The 24540-nt window shown below is 35.5% G+C and overlaps 1 protein-coding gene across 2 annotated transcripts in view; it reads left to right on the top strand.

Annotated features, from left to right (window-relative positions):
- ASCC3 (activating signal cointegrator 1 complex subunit 3) overlaps positions 1–24540 on the top strand; it is a 267886-nt gene that overhangs the window by 80750 nt on the left and 162596 nt on the right. For both annotated transcript variants that reach the window (XM_027694522.1, XM_027694514.1), the window contains exon 11: positions 23970–24134. In XM_027694522.1, the coding sequence (XP_027550323.1) occupies positions 23970–24134 (165 nt within the window). The remainder of the gene's footprint in view (positions 1–23969; positions 24135–24540) is intronic.

The raw sequence follows: 24540 nt of genomic DNA on the forward strand, positions 1-24540 counted from the left end.
GCCTTCATTCTAATTCAAATTAAGTACATGCAAGTGAGACTAACATTTTAAAGTTGAAATAAATTTTCTATAATGTTTTTGCTATATTTTGTGCCTCAGACCTGCAGTTACAGGACAAACTTCTTTTGTTGATCTTAGATCTCTTCCTTTGCCTTGAAGACTGTCAGACTGTCATGAGCCTTGCTTGCTACAGATATGTAACGGTGTAAAGGCCAGATTACGAATGCTTTCGGTGTTGCTAAAATTATGTAGTAGTTGGAAACAAATCTGGTCAAATTTTGAAAGCAGGCTAATTTTCTCAACCTATAAACCTCTATAAATCTCTGTTCCTTTGTTCTCATATTCTTGGAGTTAAAGGGATTCAGGGAGCAGGAAAAGGAAATTTATTGGCTTTTAAATGAGAAAATGAATCAAACTATTATTGTGTGAATAGTCCTGATTCTGCCACTTCTGAACTATGGAATACTTTTTTTTTTAACTCTCTAGGAATATAGATTTTCTTTAAAGGAAAGCATTTCTATTTTTGTTATTGTTCTTCTTTATCAAAAAATTAATTTTACAGAAAAAAAGGATATTAATTTAAAATATAGTTTTGGATTTTCTGTAATGTTTACATAGTACTCAAGTACTTCAAGGCCCACAGAAATAGTTGTATACATTTACTGAACTGCAAGTCTGTGCTTGTCAACATGGGCCTGACAGACTTCACAGAAACAGACATATCTAAAACTTTTATCTTTCTGCATAGCCTCCACATAGCTCTGTCTTTTTTCTGTCATGGATTTGATAAAGATCAATTGCATGTCTGATTAAAGAAGGGATTATCGGAAGCAAATGCTGTGTCTGACCTTAATCTGCTTTCAACCTAACATTAACGAAGGTAGGAAGTGGGAAACCTATAGTAGCATCCACCCATTAAAAAAATAAAATAAAGAAAACAACAGAATGCCCCCCACCTTATTTAGCAACTCTAAAAAATTCCAAGATGTTCAAATAAATCAAATTCAAAGCTTAAATTTGTCCAGCTCAACCTGACTTGCATTGTCATTTGTAAAAGGGGCAGCTGGCTGTCGTATTTGTTCTCTGCTCATTAACCTGTATAAACTGAAATCACGTTGCTTTCAGAGTTGATTCGTAACATTGCTCACAGTTTATAAAAAAACTATCTTAACATTTTGCTAAGAAACCATCCTTCAAAGATTTAGGTTTGAGTAGTGATACCACTGATTTTCCAAGTGCCAAACATGTTGAGCAGCTTAAAAACGTGAATGGTTTTCAGGCACCCAGGTCAGAGCAGAAGGAGGGGAGGAGGTGCTCCAGGCACTGGAACAGAGATTCCCTCACAGCCCATTGAAGAGACCATGGTGGAGCTGATGTCCACACTGTAGCCCTGCGAGGACCCCACACTGCAGCAGTTGGATGGTACCCTGAAGGAAAATATGGCCCATGGAGAACTCGTGCAGGACTAGGCTCCTGGCAGGAGCTGTGCCCACGGAAAGGACCCATGTTGGAGCAGTTTGTGAAGGTCTGTCCTGTGATAAGGACCCCACATTGGAGTGGGGAAAAAGTGTGAGTAAGAAATGGCTGAGACAAGAGTTGTGGACTGACTACAACCACCAAACCTGAGATATAGAGGACTTGGGAACAAAGCAGTGAAGTTTAGCCTGGGAAGAAGGGGGACTAGCAGGAAGGGGTTTTAGGTTTTGTCTTTTTTTCCTAACTATTGCAATCTATTTTTAATTTGCAATAACTCAAGTTAATTTTCCCCCAGTCAAGTCTGTTTTGCCTGTGACAGTAATGGGTAAATGACCTCCCAGCCTTCATCTTGGCCCATGAACTTTTCCATCTTATTTTCTCCCCCTGTCCAGGTAAGGAAGGAAAGAAAGAGAGTGGTTGGTCAGGCACCTGCCAGCCACTAAGGTCAACCTACAAAACTGACCTACCAGTTAGTTTTAATTTTGGATTTTTTTCAAATAAAGTTACTGCTTTCATTGACATTTTACTTTTTGTATTTAAAGTCCAAGAGAATTTTGTTAGTTTATTGCAAATTTTATTAGCTTGTTATTTTTCTATTTAGCTTTAGCTAGCTCTTTATACTGGAAGTAAAAGTAGTTTAGAACTAAAGGGCAATTCTTATTGAAGAGCATGAGTAATACAACAATACCGATGGTGTTTTCGAAAACAGTAGTGTTGTAAATGAAAAGAGAATTTGTGTAAGCTGCATTTGCATTGGCAAATACATTTATCTGGTTACTGAACAGAAAGCTTTTCTTGACTAGAGGAAATAGCCTGAAGGACCGAATGTATTTTGACATCTCAAAGATTAGCTGATTAATTGTACTTGTGAGGGCAAGGCAGAAGTGAGAAGTGAAGCAGAGACCACAAAAGCATCAGAGCTAAATAGGGCAAGTAGTTCTGAGAACAACAAATGGCATCAGGACCTCTGAGTAATATGGATGATCACTCTGATAGATTCTGTCAGCCGATAGACTCTGATATTAAGTCATGAAGGCTTTATTCCCTATTGGAATCTGATACTAATAAAATGGAATAATGCTTTTTTCTCAAGTTCTTATCTGCAATATAAAACTAATCAAGTCCGAAACTATTTGAAGCAAAAGAGGGCTATAAAGTTGTGGTTCCTGCTGTTTCATCTACAGCTTTATTTTTCTCATACGCTGTTTCTCATTTCCTGCTCTTTAATAGAGATACTTCTAAGTAAAAGCAAATAGTGAAGTTGATTCCTGCTACTTTTCCTATGAAAATGGAAGTACATGTATTTTATTAATTTTTAGACCATTATATTTTATGATATTCTGCTATGTATGTGCTTCTCATTTCAGGCGTATACAAAGCCCACTGTTAGAGGCTGAATATACATTTATAGTGGCTTTCCTTATGCATATAGTAAGTGACCCATATGCATATATGAGATAGTGACCCTTTACCATAGTAAATATGTCATCTTACCATGTATATCACACCATACAAAAATTTTTCAATATGTGACCAAGAATTATGAATGTTTTTAATTCAGAATGTCGACAGCTCTTCTCCCATAGTAATAATTCACAGGCTATTTTATTGTACTGCATTTAACAGAAATCAACTGTAGAACCCTTTTTTTTTTAAGATTGGCATTGTCAATTGTTATTCCATTCATATTACCATAGCATTTTGTGAAAATTATATTAATAACTTACACGGAAAATTTGCATATAATATACTTGCTTTCGAAGCAAGATAGTACTGTTTTATTTTCCTATCTCTTGGTGGTTTGTCACTGTCTAATCTCTTTTTTCTTATCCAGTATATTTTGTTCATCCCTGTAAGGACTTACTCTGATATTAGTCCTATGTAAGTGGCCTTATATCCTATTACGTGCTATTGGTTTTTTACTTGCAGTTGTTGCAAACACCTGCATCACTGCTGACTTTAGACGCCAATCTGTTTCCTTCCAGGAACAAAGTGGTTCTTTGCTCTTGAAACTTCAGATCTGTTAGATGCAATAAAATCTACAAATCTCTCTTGGTATGAGGAGTTTAATTTTCATGAAGCGGCCTTCAGAAGTGATCCAGAGATTATAAAGCTCACAGATACAGAAAAACTCTCTTCAAGTTGTTAATTTCAAAAACAGACTTGAACCTGGTTAATATTCCCTCTTCCAGTATGCCTAGAATGTAACGTAGTGCTGGATTCCGTGCACATGCATGGTTTCAGGAGCAGAATATCCTCTTTTGATCAGCATTTGAACTAGGACAGTAAGACACTAAAATCTAATCCAAAAAAAGAAAAAAAAAGAAAGAGGAAGGGACATGCCTCTTTTTCTGGTGCAAACTTGCTGAAAGAAAACTTCCTTTCTTCTGAATTTTCAAAGTTATGTGCTATTTAAAATAAGAGTCTTTCTTCCTTTAAATGAGGTTAAAACCTTACCTTTCAGAAGAGAGAAATATTCTAAAATGTTTAGAACAGAAATGCTTGCTAAAGTGTATGTCTGAGTCAAGAAAGATCAAATATTCTTATACAGTAGGATTTCTGTATGCCAAAGTGATCTCCACTTCACAGTGTTGTTTCCGTATGGATTTCCTTTGTTTCAAAAGTTCTCACAGCCAGAAAAATAAAATTTTGCTCCCTGCTTCACTGTTCGTGCTATCTTCAGGGCAAAGTATGTTTGAAAAATCCACTATCCAGGATCTCTTTGGGGCAATGAGCCTTGATGGCACACCATAGACTGTTACGTATTTTTTTTCTGTAAATGCTAAGTATATTTCTTAATCATTGTTTAGTTCTCAAAGCAAGATTGGTAAAATCAGAAGGGATGTATCTTTGTACATATGCAAGATTTGAAATACTGAGGTCTTTATAATGTTCTGATCTTGTCAGTCTTTTCAGCAGTAAGCAGTGCACCAGTTTCACCAGTTGATAGTAGTCGCACTTAAGTGTGTGATCAGTAGTGCTCAAGTCTTCATTCTCCTCAGCTTGTGGAGGGAGAAGATGAAATCCTGAAAGCATTTTGATAGATGAGCAGAAGGAAGAAAAGCTAGTAATTTTTCTAAGGTTATTCTCTTCAGAGATCCAAAATAGGGAATAGCAAAAGGGAAATGAAGACATAATCTGGATTAGGTGAATCTGCACTGACTAGAATCTGAAACTGGAGGAACTACTTATACTTGAAACCCTCTTCTTTTATGGGTGGGCACACTTCTATAGTGCTGGTATGCCCATCTAGCTCACCTCAGGAACAAGTTTTCAGTTTTTTAGCACTGTACTGCTATTTCCTGATCCTTTAAAGACCAGGAGGGAATTTTTCCATGGGTAACATTTTTATGTAGCGTATTTGTTTTCCCACAGTTTTCTTCCTTCCTTACACCAACTTCTGGAAATAGTAAAGCAGGTGAAAAAAAATTGATATGAAGCAGCAGAGTGGTAACTTGGGGCCTGTGACATTAGTTCTTTGACTGAACTCTTTAACCCTCAGAAATAAAGGCAGTAAATTCTGACATCATGTGTAGGACTCCTGGTTTTCTCTGATGGTGAAAACTATTAAGAAACAAATGAAATTTGGCTTGTAAAAGAGATTTCTGGATATTTTTCCAGTGGGTTCAGTTGATAAGCTTCTTACTTAGTTGAAATGTTGTCTGCATTCTTTCCATTGTTTTTGTTACTGGAACAACGATGTTGCTTTCTCAGGATGATGTTATCATTCTGTGCCTTCCTTTTCTTTTGGCATCAGTCTTCCAGTACCCTAGTGAAATTGTTGGAAACTCTTCTGATTTACCGCTCTCCCATTAATATATGTGCCCATGACAGCTAAGATTTTGCCAGGGGGCAAAGTACTTATATATTATCAAACAGTAGCAGTTTAATAAAAAAAGTAGTCTTTTATAAGGAACTGAAGGTCCTTTCTGTGACCTAAATTAATTTCTAGATTTATGGCAGATTTTACTAAAAATCAATCTTCCATGCTTCAGAAATTAGAATTACTACTCTTAAAGCATTCATTTACATTTTATTTGAAGTAATTTAGTTTTGAAATAGGCAGACATAGTTGTTTATTTTACTAAGATGCCTACTTGCTTGCTGTTAATTGCATAATCTGTGAAATTTTAGTACAGACTTTGAGTAACCTACTTTGTGATTAATAATCAAATGCAACATACTATGTTGAAATGTGTAATTGACTGGCATTCTTTGCTATGATTCACTTGGCTAAAATCTCTATTTAAATTGGATGGGAAGGTGGGAGTTAATTTTTTGTTTAGCAGTAAAATCTAGTTGAAATGATGCCAGATAAAATTACAGTCATTTTGAACAACAGGAAAAAATTTGTTCTGTGTGTTCTGTAGTTAAAGGATATAGGGTGGGTTTTTTTATAATTGCATTTTTGGTGGTGTGTTCCCTTTTATTGGAAGTAATCATGTTCATGCCTGATTTAACTACTACAAGTTTTTCTAAACTGTTTTGAAAACAAAGTCTTAAGTGTTTTTCTTTCTTTTCTTCTCTATAAATGATGAACTATTTGACATTGTACTTCAGCACTTATATGACAAAAATACATATATTCAATTTGGATGAAGAGCCCTTGCTATAAGTATATGCTCTTTTTTTTTCCCTTTTCCTCTCCAGTGTGCACATTTTTTCATTTACTTGAGGCTTTATCAGAGTATATTGTTTTCATATATCTGTACTTGATGCACTTACATAAATCACTGTCTCTGCAGAGGTTTGATATTAAAATACATGCTGGTTTTGTCTGGGGTAGAGTTAATTTTCTTCATAGCAGCTAGTATGGGCAGTGTTTTGGATTTGTGCTGGAAACTGTGTTAATGATAAAGGGGTGTTTTTTTCATGTCCGAGCAGCACTTGCACAGTGTCAAGACCTTTTCTGCCTCACATCCCACCCTACTGCCAAGGGATCTGGGGATGCACAAGGAGTTGGGAGGGGACACAGCTGGGACAACTGACCCCAAATAACCACAGGGATATCCCGCACCATGTAGTGTCATGCTCAGTATATAAAGCTGAGAAGAAGAAAGGGGGGGGATATTGGGAGAGACCATTTATATTCCCAAGTTACCATTACACATGATGGATCCCTTCTTTCCTGAGGATGGCTGAACACCTGCTGCCGATGAGAAGTGGTGAATGAATTCCTTGTTCTGCTTTGAATTCCTTGTGTGAGGAGCTTTTGCTTTGCTTGTTAAACTCTCTTATCTCAACCCACAAGTTTCCTGACTTTTACCCTTCTGATTACCCTTCTTCTCTCCTATCCCACCAGAGGGAACTGAGCTAGTGGCTGTGTGGGACCTACTTGCTGACTGGGGTTAAACCACAATACAGTGGAACTTGAAAGTACGAGTGTACAAATAAAAAAAAAAAAAGGTGGTTTGGAAACACCATTGTTCCAGACTGCAACTAAATACATTAAGAGGAATGCTGTTGCTCTTTAATTGTATGGCTAAGACCAACAGTGTCACCTACAGGTGAATCAAGTAGACTTCTTAATTTTTCAAGTAGAAATACCAGACACACAAGATTAGGAAGATCTGATTTACTGACTTTCCAGTGAATATCTTATATCAATTTTGCTGCTTATTCTTGTTATGAAATTAACTGCAAATATTTAATTCAAAATATTTCTGTAATAAGTGCTTGCTAAAAAAAGGTTGAAATAATTTTTAATGTGTATAAATGTTGTTTATTGAGCATATTCTGCCCATTTACAATTTAAATCAAATTACACTGAAAAAGCCTCTGATTTATGACATTAAAATACGGTTACTGTCTATGTTTTTATAGAGGTCAAAATTCGTTGTTTAGCAGTGATTCATCTCAGTTCATTGTGGCAGAATGTTGCAGAAGAGAATATGAAGGAAAATGTCAAAAATATTACATTGAAAACATCAAATTAATAAACTTTTTTTTATATTTTATGGAAAAGGTTGCTGTTAGATTATTGCATCTGTTATGTCAATACAACAGATATTAACTATGCCAAAGTTCTGAAAGTAGAATAACATACAAACTTAATGTATGTTAAGAGAGGAGACTGTTGTTCTTTAGTCTTTTTTTTGAGGCTTCAGCATCTTCCTTTCTCTGTTACTAGGTTTGTAATGAAATTTTATTTTTAAAAGAGCACTTACTTCTTCACTCTTGCGTGATCGGGACTAGTTGAATCAAATTCTGTCTTAATCTTTACCTGAAGGATATTTAGTTATATTGCTACAGTGATGTGAACATCCAGTGGCAAGTGAACCATATGAGTTGCAATGCTTTAAGCTAGTTTTAAGCTAGATTGTGCATGCTAGTGACATTATCAGAGAGGCTTCTGTGTAACACAGATGCATGATTGTGGGAAGAAGAAAGCCTGATTGGAGCTGCTAAGTTGCTTTTCCACTTTTGCAACAGAATGATGAAGCTCCTGTGGGGAGACTGCCTTTGAGCTTTCTATTCCTTTTATCACCCAGGTGGGGGATATATATATCACAGTCTTGTGAATTCTGAGCTTAGAAAGATTTGGATAGCTTTGTGTAGACTATCATGTGTTGACTAGTCAACTGTTGTATCTAGAGACCTCAGTGGTGATTGCCTTACATAAGATTTAGTAGTAGATTTGAGCCTGTTTCTTGTGTCTTCACAGGCACCAGTTTTGGCTTGGGCTGTTATTAATGTGGTTTTTTTGTCATTTAAGAAAATACTTCAGGTGGTGACATTGAAAACCAAATGTTACTTCTTCATGTCAAAGGCACAGTGATAAGCACAAGATCTCTTTGCTGCTCCTTCCACTTATTTGGTCTTGCTTTATGGTGTTTCAGACAGTACATCTTATTTAGTTGTATAGTTAGCAAGTTGTATTCACTGCTACATCTCTCAAAACAGATAAATGTTACATTGATTGGGTAATCTTGGTTTTAGGGCAGAGGGAGAGGGGGGGAGATTTCGTAGTGTAGTAGAAAGTTTTGAAGACTTTTAATTCAGTTGAGTGCTAATATACAAATATTACAGATCCAGTATTATAGCTGTAATATGTTCAGTTAGCTTAATGTGTTTGTGTCATGCAACTTGACTCCTGAGTTTTAATCTTTTACACAGAAGTTAGTCTTCACTTAATGTGCAGATATTGCATTGTGTGTAAGGGTATTATATGTAGGATTATTAAGCAAAATGGTCTAGTGTTGAAAATTGATCAAATAGTATGTTACAGCAATATTTTTTGCACTCCTTTGTAAATCACTTAGCAAGTGATACTAATGAGTTCAGTAAGCTACTTCAGTATTTTTGATCTAGATGGAAAACTCAAAGGCTTTCAGACTTTGAGTCTCTGGCAATCCTTTGAATTTCTTATTCCTATTCAATGCCTCCAAACTCAGGAGTGATTCATTCCTGATGATCAAGAAGTCAAACAAGAGCGTCAGGAGGCCCACAGGATGAAAACCGAACATAAAAAGGAAGCATGTAAGAGGTGGGTGCAGGAACAAGTAACCTGGAAGGATTGTAGTTGCTGTTGAGCACAAAGGGACAGGATTAGGTAAGACAAAGCCCAGGAGCATATGTGAAGGGCAGTAAGAAAGACTTCTGTGGCTATGCAGCAAAAGGAAGACTGGGGAAAACCTCTCCTGAATGGAACAGGGTACCTGATGACAAAGAACAAGACTGAGGTACTTGATGCTTTCTTTGCTTCAGCCTTTTTTGTTAGGCCTGGTTTTCAGCAATCCCAGGCCCCTGAGACAAATGGGAAAGTTCAGAGAAGGAAAATTCAACTCTTGGTGGAATAAAGTCAGGTTAGGACAAACTAAGCATAATACAAATTAATGTGATCTGATGAGATTCACCCACAAGTCCTGAGGGACCTGGTCGAAGTTATCATGAGGTCTTTCTTGATTACCTTTGAAAGGTCGTGGTAATCCTCTGTCATGGGACAGAGTGTGCCCTCAGCAAGTTTGCAGATGGTTCAAAACTGAGAGGAGTGACTGACAGATCAGGTGGTTTCACATTCAGAGGGACTTTAAAAGGCTAGAGAAATGGACCAACAGAGATCTCATGAAGTTCCAGGGTTAAATGCCATGCCTGGACCTGTCCAGGTCCATAGAGGCCGACCGGCTTGAAAGCGGCTTCCCAGGAAAGATGGTGGATATTCTGGTGGACAACAAATTGAATATGAGCCAGCAATGTCCCATCTCAGTCTGGCCTGCATTTCAGAAGAGTGTTCCCAACAGCTCAAAGGAGGTGGTCATTCCCCTCTACTCAGCCCTGGTGAGACACATCTGTGGTGCTGGGTCCAGTGCTGGGCTCCCTATTATGAGAGGAACATGGACATACTAGAACAAGTCTGGCAAAAAGCCATGAAGATCATTAAGGGATAGAATATCTGACACATGAGGAGAGGCAAAGCAAGCTGGAGTCATTCAGTCTGGGTATGAAAGAGCTCAGATAGATGTGATCAGTGTATGTGGGTACATTGTGTGTTCATGTGTAAAGAAGACTGAGCCTGACCTCAGCAGTGGCCAGTGAGAGCAAAAGAGCACAAACTGAAATACAGGAAATTTTTTGTAAACATGAGATGTTATTTTTTTTCCTGTGAGGGTGGTCAGACACTGGAAGTTTGTGGAGCCTTCAAAGACATTACCTAAGGGATACTCAATACCTGACTGTATGTGGTCTTGAGCACACTCTTCTAGGTGACCCTGAGCAGTGGATTGAATTGGTAGATCTCCAAAGGTAACTTCCAGCCTTATGCATGCTGTGATTCTCTGAAAATCAAGATTAGACTATTTTGATGGAATTGCCTATTGGATATTTACTGCATGTGTCAGTAAAAGATGAGCAAGGAACCATTTTAGACACCATTTTGCCTGTTACGATGTTCCTGTGTAATGATTAAAGATGACACTTTGTCAAACAAAATTTCAGATTTTCTTTTCTAGTGAGGAGAGGCTAATCAGCAGTATGCTTTTCATATTTTTATATGTAAAAGAGTAAAAATCCTTAAAATACATTGTTTGAATGTTAAATTCTGAAGTACAATGAATCTCAATAAGTAACAATAAAGAATGCCTTAACTGATGTTTTTATACTAATATCAGAGAATATGAAATTGAAGTACTTGATGGTATGAACTGCTCATCTGCATATGAATAATTAATGATTTTGTTAAAAACACCAAATAAAATATTATAGATTTTGTCTCTGAGGCTTTTTTGGCTCTGAGGATGTAATCTTCAGTAAAACTTGGAGGAATGTAATTTTCAGGAGTGTCTATTTCCATTAATATTTTACCTAGGAAGAACTTAAATGAATGATTTACTTCTGTTTGGTTTAATGGTCTTTTATAGCTGAGAAGGTTCTGTGCAAAAGGTGTCCACGTGTCTTTAAAATTACCAAGTAACTGTTTTGCACTTCCAAATACTTTTTTAAGCACAGTAAATTTTGCAGGATGAAAAAGCGGTCTTTTATAGTTAATGCAAATGATGCATTAAGTTAGACCCTTCTCCCAGAGTACAATTTAAATGTACTCAGAAGTCCAATTATCTTTGATTTAGATGTAAAAATTGCAGAATAACAGCTGTGCCTGCTGAGTGAATATTCCTCTGCAAAAAGATAGCTTATTTGAGCAGAGCTATGGACAGGTTGCTCAGGGAATTTTTGCCACTTTTGGATCTTCAAATTTAACTGCTTCTGGTCAGTTGAAAATGCAAGTAATTTACAAAATATCATCAGGGCAAATTAGAGTTTATGTCCTCTAAGTTGTCATTTTGCAAATTACAGAATATCTTAAGTTCTTTAGCACTTATTGTGACTATTTGTGGAACAAAAACACACATTATACTTCAAATTAATACTTAAAGATATTGCAGATAATCATGCTAAATTTGACTGCATTTAGAGTACAACTTTTTTTAAACTACATCACAAAATTTTTTTTAAGCACCTCTGATACTGAAGAATCACTTTACGTGTAATACCTATATTGAAATATACTCTAATTTATAATAGAATTAGAGTATGTATAATATTAGTATGAAGTATTCTTAATATAATAACAAAAACCATTTTGTTATCATAAAGTGTCTAATGGTATATAACATGCAGTACTAGCAGTGTATATATTAGCATATTAATTTATTAATATAGAGAAGAATATTTAAGTAGACTATGTTATATATATATTTATTTATAATTGAAATTTTAAAGGTGTTTTTAATTGAAGTTTTGCAGATGTTTACCTTGTAAGCTGATCTTAAAACTGTACAAAATAGTATGAGAATTGTTCTACTGAGAAAACAGATGTAATAAATGTATTCCACTATTGATAATTATTGCTCTAATTTCATTTTACAACTCCCTAATCATGGAGCTTCCTAAACTTCCCAGGAAATCTCCTTCAGGGTTTACCTGTCTTCGCTGTTAGAAGATTTTTTTTTAAATAGAAATCTATTTTCAACCTAAATCCTAATCAAATTTTATTACCACTTTCCTTATCTGAATGTCTGTCTTCCCCAGCCACCGCTATTTGCTTTTTGAAGACTCCTCCAGTTGTGTTATCTCAGTTCAGTCATATTTATTTAGCCTAAGCATTAGTTCATTTAAACCTTTTGTAAAGATCATGCTTCATTTATGTTTAGTCACTCTCATTTTTCACTTCTGGACTCTCAGTTGGTTTGCACTTCTTGAAATAAGTTGCCCAGAACATAATGTATTGCCCCAAGATTGTAGTGCTGCTGAGCAGAGTGGAAGGTTTATTTAGCATGTCCAAATAACAACATTTTTCTTTGAAGTTTTGAATTTTCGCAATAGCAGAGCATTTTTGGTTCATATGCAGACTGACCTGCTCTTTCTCTTTCCCCTGTCCAGCTACTGTCTTGCCAGTTGTCTTACATCCTGCATTTGTTGCAATAATTATTCCTATGAGTCAGATGAATCTATTTTGGCTTTAGCTATGTGAAAGTTAGACTTCTAAGGCTGATTCATACTGGGATGAAATGAACTAGCTAGAAGGAGCCTAGACAGCTTGTTTCGAGGGTGATTTTGTAAATTAACAGGTAAGATAGATGAGATAAATCTTATCCTATACAATCTTGAAATTGTATTACTGACTCATGCATTAATGCATCTGTTCTTTAACTTAAGACATTTTAAAGTTCTTACTCCCTCCTCCAATGTGTTTACAGCTCTGTACAGCATAATATCAATTTAAAGTTTAGTGGGTATAATCTTTAGTCTGTCGTTAGGATTCCTCATTAAAACCTGCAATAGTATTTCCTATTGGTGCTTAGAGTCCTGCTGAAATCCAAAGTGTATACTAGTTTTTAGGTAATGTAACTGGAGAATATAAATCTGACAATCATACTGTAGGTCTGTTACAATCACCTTCAGCACTAGTTATCATTAATGTTAGTATATGTAATTTTCTCTGGAGTGTAGACTTGAAAGAAATTTTAATGAAATCACATTTACATGCAAGCACATGAATTGATGTTTGAGATGTTTTGTGAACAAGTGTCACGAAATTCACTTTTAATGCAATATCTGTTAAATATCAGCATCTCAGCTGAATCAAGAAACTTTCCTTCATCTTACACTTAGTACATCTACATATCAGTGATTTGCATTGATTCTTGAAAAAACTAATTTGAGATAAAAACATAACTTGCTTCATCTTGCATACAAATCTATGATAGAAAATAAAACTTGAGTAAAGGCATGCAAAAAAGGATATTTGGAACAAAATGTCAGTGTTGCACTTTGGTCTTTTTGCACTTAATGTTGGGGTAATGCTTGACGGGAGCAGAACAGAAGGAAAAAAATAGCTAATCTTAAAATATAAATAAATAAATAAAAGATTATCATTATGTCAACAAGAGTTATTCTGAACTACTTATATTTACAGTTAACAAGATATGCAGGACCACTGTGATGAGTCTTAAAGTGTACCAGTATAAATAAGTTGGAAAAACTGGGAGCTGAGATAGTCTTTTATCTTTGTCTCCTGAAGTTGTGCAACTGAAGCCTGAAGTTTTCTTGTAGAACAGAGGAGTAATGACTTTGAAACACTTTTCTGTGCAGCTGTGAAAGAACAAAAGAAAATGGGGAAAAAAACCCAAAACAACCCACAGCTAACAAACAAAAAACCCACCAACCAAGCAACAGTATTGCATTTCTCAGAAACTTCAATGTATTTCCAAAAAATGTTCTTGTACTTACTTTTTCCTTGTAAATTCTTAAACAAACTATCAATTTTAGCCCAGATATTTCTATAATGATATATAAAATCATACACAAATATATTCTACAGTCATGTTTTTATGTTATTCTATTGTAATATGAAAAAGGACCTGGGGGAGAAGCAAGTGCAAAATAACACTGGGAAGATTTGAAAACAAGCAGACTGAATGCAGTGTCTCAAGAGACAGGCACTTGCTGAAAGTTGTCAGATCTGATTAAGGGAGCTTTTGGCATCAATCAGACCTGACAGTAGTATATCAGAGGTTAGTAAAACTATAATTAGGGAACTGATTAACAGCAAAGAGGAAAAGAGGGCAGTGTTTTGGATCAAAGTCCTTTAAAACATTTAGATCATTATTTAAACTTGAAGTCTGAGTGGCTAATTATATATTTTACAATGTATGAGCTAAATTTCACAAAGCATGCAAACTGTTCTTCCTCACTGTGGTTTTTAAAATAAGGTTTGTACTGACTTTAAACAGACTTTTATCATGGGAAAAAAATACAGCAAGTACGCACTCATATCCTACTACTTCACAGTACAGCTATTGTGATCCTAATGTATATTGTTTTCTGTAGTTTCTTCTCAGATTAATGTAACTACTCCACATGGAAAGTTTCATATTCTTTTAATAAGAATATAAAAACTTCAGGGCTTTCACAATAACAATGAAAAGGAATTTTGCTATCTAATTCATCATCCTGACTGGTTGTACTGGGTTTATCCAGGTTATTTTGACTGTGTCAGAGTCCATTGCATTGAGGTTTTAAAGTAGTAGTGGAACTTAAAAATGAATGTTGTAATCTCTGGAACATCCAAGATTGTGCTGAAAGCATCGATTTTAAATCTTAACATACGAACTTAAAAATCTGTTAGTCATAACTGTGAAACTGAGTATACAACAAATAAGCAATATTGAAAAAAATCAGTTCAACTAGGTGTCAGATGTGTCTTAAGTATCTTACTCTGTTAAGGCAGTGTGCTGATACATTGTCAATCAGTTAACCTTTTCATTAGGTGGACTGGCTGGGTTCTGCAAGGGAACTGAGTCATTGTGTGTTGCTAGGATTAAGTTAGAAAATAAAACATGCTGAACAAAGTTACATTTCTTCTGGTAAAAAGTCATTTACCATTTTAATGGCATCTGTTACAATTTTTTATTGTTCCCTTGTTGATTTCTGTTGTTGATTGATTATTGGTGATAGCTTTGGTGACTTGCTAATTGGTGCTAATATGCATCGATATAAGGCACCTCTGTAAGCCTTTCTAACACAATAAACTCAGTCTTTTATGTAGATACTTCTTGTAAATGTAGTCTTGCTATTGAATCCTTCTAAGACATTTTATATATATATGTGTGTGTGTGTGTGTGTGTATGTATGTTACTGTAGACCACAAATACATGTTAAGATTTGTTGCAAGATCATCTGTTCACCCAAATGGACATACTGCTCATCTGCATATCTTTGTATGGTAAGGAATCTGCTTTACTGGAAACATAATTCTGTTTTAATTGTGTAAAACACAGCATCAGATGGTTGTTTCTGATCTATGCAAAACAAAATACTTGTATTCATTATTTATTACTTCCTATCTCAGATTCTTGTTTTTAATTGCTGCCCTCTCTTTTACTTTGTATATGTTTATTCCACTCCCTGCCTGAGCTCCAGCTCACATGAGGTTTTGTGAAAATCTTGAATACATCACACGGAGTGCAATAGACAGAGGAATAAAAACAGCATTATGGAAGTGACTTGCAGGTTGCTGCACTTGTAACATGTTTTGATGAAGTTTTACCTTAGACAGTGTCCCTCATGGGGTGTGATTCCAGGTATCTAATATTAAAATTTGTGAGAAGCTCCAACGCATCACTGATTAGAAGAGAAATATTTTCAAATTGTACAAAGCCCTAGCATAACAGCTCCCCCTATAGAATATGCATTCCAGTGCTGCATTCCAATGAGAGTCTGCCCTGAGTGGATGTATGTAGTTGTGTGCAGTCTTCTGTGTCTCCGTTTCTGCAGGAGTAAAGGTCTTGCAGTGAATTTGCTGCCGGAATAAATCACCGAGATAAATAGTTACAGCATGAAGAGAGTAAATTGTGTAGGTTACCCATGCCCCTTTGCCAAAAAGATGTCAGAAGATGAGGAGTGGTGGCTGTGACTGAGCAAAGCTTCCTCTAGGATCAACCACGTATTCTCAAATGCTGTTTTCAAGTGTAGTAAGGGGAAGTTGTAGGTGTGTGTAAAGGAAGGAGAACAGGGAAGACGAGTAGCAAGGTGAAAACAATAAAAACAAGGAAGTTCTACTAATTGAAATCTACGGAAGTAGATCTTACAGAGTGTGTCTTTGAATATTAACAAGGAAGCAGCAGCAGCTAGACCAGAATTCTTTATTGCTATCCATCCATGGTGAATCACTGTGGTGGAGAAAAAATTGCTACAGACACTACCATAGCAAGAGGCTGGTCCCATACTTTCCAAAGCTATTAGATCCTTAGAGCTTGTATTTCATACATGCACTGTGTTTTTTCTTTAACTGTATATACAAAGGAGTTGGGCCTTAAAATTGTTCCTTCTCCAGCATCATTGAGGCACTTCAAAAAATATTGCTTTTTGCAAGTTTACTGAATTCCTGTTTTTCAAATGATGCTTGATTTCATCACATTTAATTTTAGTAAAAGAATTCCTTCTAATCTACAAATGATAAAATAATTTCCAGTTGTATCTAATCGTTGTTTTATGCTGTTAAAAGGCAAATTTCTGAAATACCTAACATGCATCTTCCAGTGCATAATATATATTTCAGTTAATTCCAGGTTCTATTTTAGTGTTTCGGTCTCTTTGCCTCTCCTTAGTTTTGGCTGTGGTATCTTCAATGAGACTTCTTTATGCTAACAACAAAGCCAGTAACTCCGGGATCATTAGTCATTGAGCAGGAGGAGCACAGGAGGTTGCCTTTAGAGTACGGGTGCTCACATAGCCACAGGCATCGGGGGGGCGTATGATAAGATTCAGTTTTCTTTTTTCTTTCCCAAGGATAGTGATATATTAAGAGAGTTACTTAATACAAAGTGGGAAAGGTACAGAGAAACGATAATGCAAAATGAAAAGAGTTGAAATGTTAAGAGGATAAAGCAAATAAATGATGCAATTACACTGGAAATATATATTTCTTGTTGATTTGCTTTGAGAAGCAATATTGTGAACTTCACAGAGAAATATAAATGGAGTATTTGCTGTTTATTTATCCTTATTCTAATGGTTTCAAAGAGGAAGTAGTGCTTTTATATAGGTATGTTAAATATGAAAATATCTATTGTGCTGCAGGTGTGCAATAACATATGGTTATGACATGTTTGTGAATCTTGATCCAGTTTTGGGAAGATAATTTCATTTTGGAACATTCCCGTGACATACAACCTTTATTGCTGTGATCATTTGACATCCACAATATTTCCTTCATGCAAAGGCCTCTGGATTCGTTAATTATAATCTTGAGTTTATTCTACAGTTTCTTTCTAGAAAGCATTATAGATACCAATGCTCAGCATTCAATAATATGACTTCAAACTCATAGGTCAAATGTTTGAAAGTATGTGTGTGTACCAACATAAGAACCTGTGCTGTAAGGTTCTCATAACCCTACAGAATGATGGCTTTATGGAATCTATGGTGAGCTATAGGTATGTTGTAGTAGAAAAATTTTGTCTGCCGTAGCAAAGGACTTACCTGTTCCCACTTAGATGAGAACAAATCTCTTGCTGTGGTCGGTTCTTCTAAGTAATGGTCATAGCTAAATTTTAAAATTGAGCACTGTTGATAGTGGTTGTTATTCCTGATATCAGGCATTTGCTGCTTCTCTGAAAATTCCCCAGAAAGATGTTTTCCCCATCTTCTATGAAAACTTCTACATGCGGTTGCACACCAGCTTGCCATTCTAACAGTTCTTATTATAATGTTTTCATGAGCATACTGAAAACTAAAAAAGAAAAATTTAAAAAATCAAACGTAAGTTAGCAAGATTCGGGGAAAGACTCTACATAAAGAATTACTGCTCATAGCTCATTTGTGGACACAGTAGCGGGAAAATTAAAACATATAAGAGAATGCCACGCTGAAGATCAAGTATTTGGGAGGTGGAGCAGCTGCTTTATTTATGAAGCTGTAAGAGATTTTTCTCCCCAAAAACTTTCTTTTGTGCATCGTCTGTTTTGGTCCTTCAGAGTTAAGTACGCTTTTTTTTATCTTTGTTACTTTTCGATTTAGAGCTTTTAATTCATCAATTCAATTCAGATTAGCCCTCTGAGATTGTCTTACTGGCTAATTCTAGTTTCTGTAAGATTGGCAACTCTTTATTTGGACTTCAAATCTCATTGTTGATACCAATTTTGTAATTCTAAAAAAGTCTTTACTCATAATAATTTTGTAAAAATTATTTAATTGAACAGCTCACTGGCAGTAAGATCTATTTTATGAATGCAGCTGGTTGCTGCAGACTAGTTTTCAATCTTCTGTTCCCACTGTTTGTTGGGAATGTTTCATTTTTATTTTCAGGAATGTCCATAAAATCTCTGCTGTAAGAAATTTGACAATGTTTTTCCATTGTAATAATTTCATCAATTCATTCAAAACTCTTGTATTTATGTAACAGTTGAACTCTGTTTATCATGTGCATCAAGAATAGGAACTTATAAAAATCTGTTTCAAGAGAAATTGCCTAAGTTATGATTTGACTTGTAGATTGTTTACTCAATTGCAATATGCAAACTTATGTAAACTCATTGCCAGTCTGTCCTGGGATAAAAAGTGTTTTCCTCTGGATTTAGAAAAGTGGTTAACCCCAGGGGGTGGTGTTCCCGGTGTGCCAGGGCCAATCAGAAGCTACATTTCGCTACTGTAAAAATCAACATATGGCACAGGCCGGAAGAGAAGGAAGTTGAAGTAGTTGAAAAAAGTTGTAGCCATGTTGTGAAGCCACGAGGAGGGAGGGCCAGCAGGCTGGGGGGCCTGGAGCAGCACAGTAGCTGAGTGGAGCCCCCCCTGAGGCTGGTGATCGAGGGGGACTCCGAAAGAATCGGAGAGACCCCTGGATCGCACCTTCTTCCCCTCTTCTGTGAGGGGGAAAGAAGACAGCTGCTTGCAGAGCTGAACAGAGACAGCGATGGCTGAAAGCCCAAAAGATAGCCAGCAGCAGCAAGGTGGCGTGGAGCTAGGCTCAAAGATGCAGAGAAATGTCCTGCAAGGAGGGAGAGCTGGCAACAGCACAGAGAAAACTCAGTGAAGACTATTTTGGGGGTAAGACAATTAAATCTCCCCCAAACCCCTTTTAGAGAGCCTCTTTTGGAAAGAGGGATGGACTTCCATTTGAAGGGAGTTCCAAAATGCAGCAGCATCAGAGAGGAGGAGTGAAAGTCTCCAAGGAAGTCCCATGAAGGCTCAGGCTTGAGGGATTGGGATTTTCACAAAGTAAGAACAAGAAAATTCTGACTACAATACTCAAATCTGCTGTCTTAAAAATAAAATACACTAACTAATACCATAGAAACTAATTTGAAGGAACTGTGACCTGAAAAATGACAAAAGGACTTTTCTCTTTTCTTCCTGAAGTCTTGTTGAAGAAAAGAGAGATTTGATCTAATGTAAATATATTATTTCATCGTAGAAGAGATAGTTGTTACCTATATATATGTATGTAAAAAACCTTGTAAGTATTTTCCCCTTCCCCCAATACTGAGTAGCTGTGTTTTGTCTGAAAACCCTCTCACACTGAAGCAAATTGTGGGAGGGAGGCTTGAACTTGAAAATTGGATTTTTGAGAGTCTCAAACTGCGACACAGTCTCAAAATTTAGGTTGTTATCAGGTCTGATAAAGCAAAAATTCAAAATGACAGCGTTTGCCATGATGCCTTACTTTCCAGAAAGGTTTGAACAGCTGTAAGATAGACTATTTTGAGAATTCACTTTTAAGATAATGGAGCAGAGAGAATTTAATTTACTTACTTGATAATTTACTAATGACTCTTCTTCTTTGTAATCAGAATGGTATATTGTCTGAAACAAATGGAACATCAGTCTCTTTATTCTATCATCCTAGCTGATGTTTAAGCTGAAATCTGAGTCAAACAGTTCTTTATGTATTTTGACTTGACAATACCTGGCACTAAGTATTTTATGGAAATTGTAGTAGTTAGGAAGTTGGGAATGGGGTGGGGTGTGAGTCTGAGTTTTGATTCATTGTTGTGTGTATGAAAGGGACAACAGGTCAGATAAGTGACAGACATACATGAAGGCTGAAGTAGCTAAAGAGAGAAAAACTGTTCTCAAAAATGGTCTTTAAGAACTTAAAAGCAGTGAATTTTCTTGTATGGGTTGTATTTTATATAGTTTGTTCTGAAATATTTTCGTATGTGGTTTAGACCTGTGAAGTGTAAATTTGAGGGGATTACCATAGTTTTACTAGCCTCAGAGTGTGTGTACTAATTATTTAAGAAGAAATCAGGTACTAGTCATGTGCAAGATGTGTTTGGGAGAACTTAAAAGTAGTAAAAAGATTCAAAGGATTGAAAGTGAGCTATTGGCTGTGCCAACTGCTAGAAATTAATGTTGGGCTCCTAGAAATTAATTGAAGATCATTTGATTTTAATACTGTAAGCCTTTTCAGATTAAGCAAACCCCCAAACAACAACAAACTCCAGCATTTTTCAACATGTTGATCTTCTTAAACTATGGTGAAAATGTAACTTCCTCTTACCATGAGATCTGGCTTCAAAGGGGATTGAAGAGAGACTGACAAAAATAATTAGCAAATCATGCAATTAAAGAAAAATGAATTTTCACAGTCTCTTGAAATTTTGTCAGTCAATGTTGAAGTTATCAGCTATGTCCCTTTTGACATAATTTTTCAAAGTGAAGTAATTAAACTTTTTTGTTTGAGTTCTTACCCGAACATTATGTAAAACAACATAGGGATATGTTAAGTAGCCCTAAAGCTAAATGAGATCATTCTGAGTTGAAATATATAGGGTTTTTTTTAATTGTGTAAGAGTGAAATTAAATGTCAGTAGTCACCTAAGACAGAAGACTTTCTAAAGCCTATGTTGGTGCGGAATAATAACTAATGATAATCAAGAAAACATTGAAAAAAAGGGGGGGGGATGTGCTTAGAGAAATTTAAGTTGCCAGTAAAAATGTTGACAGTTAACCCATTTCTATTCAGCCATACCCTAATTCAAAAACCAGATTAAAGTGTCTTGCATGAGTTGCAGTTCATTAAGCAAATGTGACACTTTATTTTCTAGCTATTTCAATACTGAAAGAGGTAAGTGGTGAAATAGCAATATAAATGAACATACTTTTCAGTGTGCTGAGAACTGAAGTCAGTGTATAAAAAGAAAATATTAAAAAATGTTTCAATACTTAGTTACCGTGTCCTTCTCTTACCGCCAAACAGGAAGCAGAATCCTTTTGCTGAATCTGAGTTTTGATTTTAAAACTTTGAGGATAAAATATGTTGTCTCTGAAAATTAATTATAAAAAGAAATTACACTACTGCATTTAAAATTAATAATGAGATGCTCATAATGCTGTTTTATTTAATATTTTAACTGAAAAAATAATCTCTGTTAGCATTTGCTGATTGCATTTTCTTTTAGCTGATATTTATAAATAGCATTTTATGTATTTGAATTCAATTTATCATTTGCAACTACAAAGCTGGTTTGTTTGTGGGGTTTTTTGAGAATTTTTTCACCCAACTGTAATTTCTATCTGAAAAATAAATGTAAGAACCAGTCATATTCTCCAGCAAAACATTCTCTAGAGATCTCTCTTCTTATTTGATATACTGTCTCATTTAGTATAGCTTTTAATTCAGGTCATTGCTTTGAGAACATTGCTATTTTAAAATAAGATCAAAGTAAAAGACCATTATGCTGAATATTTAGTCATCACTCAGAAACAGAAGAATTAATGATACCATTTTAAATATATATCTTGATAACATGACTGACATTTAAAAAAAACTGTGATCTGAACATTGCCAATTTAGATTTAGCAAATTAGCTAAGTAGCTTGAATTTGTAGTATTTCACACCTTAAAGCCTTAATATTCATTGCTAAATATATTTCCTCACTGTTTGCTAATTAATGTTCTGTGGAAGTACAGCTGCTAATATTTTGTGGTTGACATGGCTCATTTTAAAGTGTTAACAGTTGCATCTGTAGTAGTGTTACAATTCAGTTCATAAAATATGAGCATACATTTTTACGCCTATTTTGTACAAGCATTTGAAAAATCTCTATTTGCTAACAAAATGCCCCCAGTATTTAAACAAAACATGGAAATACCCCCCACATACCACCACTCTTGGTGATATTAGTGACTCAGTGCCCTTATTGCATTAGGGAAAGCATTGCCAGCAGGTCAAGGGAGGTGATCCTTCCCCTATACTCAGCTCTGCTGAGGCCACACCTGGAATAATGTGTCCAGTTCTGGGCTCTCCAATAGAAAAGAAACATGGACATACTGGAGATTTAAAGGACACAAAGATGATGAAGGAACCAGAGCATCTGGTCATCTAAATATCATTTGTAACATCTATTCTCTTATAGGATAAGATAGTTTGAGATTGTTGACTGAAGTCTGGTCAACATCAGTAGAATTCTAGAAAACAAATATCTTGTTCTCTAGATTCTGCCACAATTGACAAACTTATTTATGAACATATATTTTCGTGAACTTACTTATGAACTTATGTTTTCATTATCAATGGATGTGTTTTGTTTTAGTATCATGCCTATTTATGAAAGCTGTTAGAAGTTTCCCCATTTTGCCAATTTTTAATACCTTTCAAAGATTGGTAGCTGAATTTTTGAAAAATTTCATTTCAGTCAAAATAATCAAATAGTCTCTATTGTCTTTTACTCATTAAAGCACTCATTTCGCTCTAGATGTCACCTGACATCTAGATTTGCCCAATTTGTAAAGTTTTTTATTCATGCCTATGAAACAGCAGAATCAGAATTTTCCTCTGTATTTTCTAAGGGATTTTGCATTGCAAAGTTACAGAGTAGCCTTTATTTTAATAGTTCTAAGTTGTTTGTTTGTTTGTTTTTTGTGAAGGAAGTGAGACTGTATGGTAAGCTTTGTACCAGTCCCAAAACCCTTAAGATTTGATAGATTTGTTATGAATAGGCAATAAATAATTGCCCTTAAATCATAGTCATAACTTCCACACAAGTTACTAATGAATTTCAGTGAATAAGATTCAGTTCTATGGGTGTTATTATACATAGCAGCTGGCTCTTAAATAGGAAATTACTTTTGTTGATTAGTACATGAGAAATCTGCATTTTTATTTGAAACAGTTGCTGAGAATTTTTTGGGTGGAGGAGTGAGATATTTTCTTTAGAGTGACCACTTTGTCTGATTTTACATTTTAAAATTTTGCTTTCTTGAATTCTTGTGTTAAGGCCACATGAAGTGAGAGCTAAGTCCGTTGTCCTTGTGGGGAATGACGGCTGCTACAGCTTTTCGGCAACTGGAGATTGAATGTGCCTCAATCGTATCTGTTTGAGAGTCTGTTTTATGCAAAAAGAGAAGCTGTTGCAACAGCTTGCAAGAAATGGCACCGTAATAATAGACTTACCATGGACATATCTACTGAAACAATGAAGTTTGGAAGTTACCTTACCCAGAACTGGTGCAAGTTGTTCAGTGTGTTTTGCCAGTGCAAGGATCGAGATATCTAAATGTTCAACTTGAAAGTATTCCTTAGGGAGAAAGCATTTCACAGAAAACAGGGAACTATCAGATCAAGCTTAGGCATGAGGGGAGGGTCTTAATTGTTTACTGTGCTGTGGTGAAGGTTACAAATACTTTGTCACAGACCATTTTAGTGGGGCACAAACATGAAATGATTATATAAGTAGTTGATTCTGGATAGCTGCTTAAAGGTTTTCTTGTGGAAAATGTATAAAAATGATGCAAGGTAGTTTGAAGGCATTGGTTGATATTTCCATATGGTTTTCCATACTAAATCCTACTAATGGCCGTCCAACACATGTAGATGCACCAAGATGTGTCTGCCTCATATTTAAAGTAGGCAAAACTTAAGATAACTTTGTTAAGTTCTACATTGCATTTACTCTGCTGTATGTAAAATTACTGTGTTTCTGTGAATTTGTATCTGCATTTTAATTTCTAAATGCTTAATATTTCTTTTCTGATTTTTCTGCTCTACTAGATGCTTGTGACTACTCCAGAGAAATGGGATGTAGTGACAAGAAAAAGTGTTGGTGATGTAGCCCTCTCTCAGCTGGTAAAACTCTTGATTCTTGATGAAGTTCATCTGCTGCATGAAGACAGGGGACCAGTGCTTGAAAGTATAGTAGCACGTACTTTACGACAGGTAAGAGGGATATAATTTTATTTTGGTCAAGGTAGGTAGATATCTCTGTAAAGGGTAAAATGCTTAGACAAACAAACTAACATGCTTAGGCGGTTTACAATTTATTTCACAGCTATTCTTTTTTACAGCTATTTACCAAGAGTGAAGAAAAATTTTTGGTTTTCTGCCTTCCCTTCTGTATTTTATCAACTATCAGATTCCTAAGATGCATAATTTATTACAGAGCTATTTCTTTACTTATTATTTATTTGCTTAATTTACTTACTGTACAAGTAACAGCAAAATTAAACATTTTTAAGCAAATAATAATCAGGATAGTGTTTTGACATAACCAAAATTGAGAGTATTTTCTTACCAGCAATGCTCATTTTCAATTAGCAGTTTTCCTAGGAGAGTTTCTTTTTTG

This window comes from Neopelma chrysocephalum, unplaced genomic scaffold (assembly GCF_003984885.1).
Source record: "Neopelma chrysocephalum unplaced genomic scaffold, ASM398488v2 Primary Assembly neopelma1_23b, whole genome shotgun sequence".
Lineage (NCBI taxonomy): Eukaryota > Metazoa > Chordata > Aves > Passeriformes > Pipridae > Neopelma > Neopelma chrysocephalum.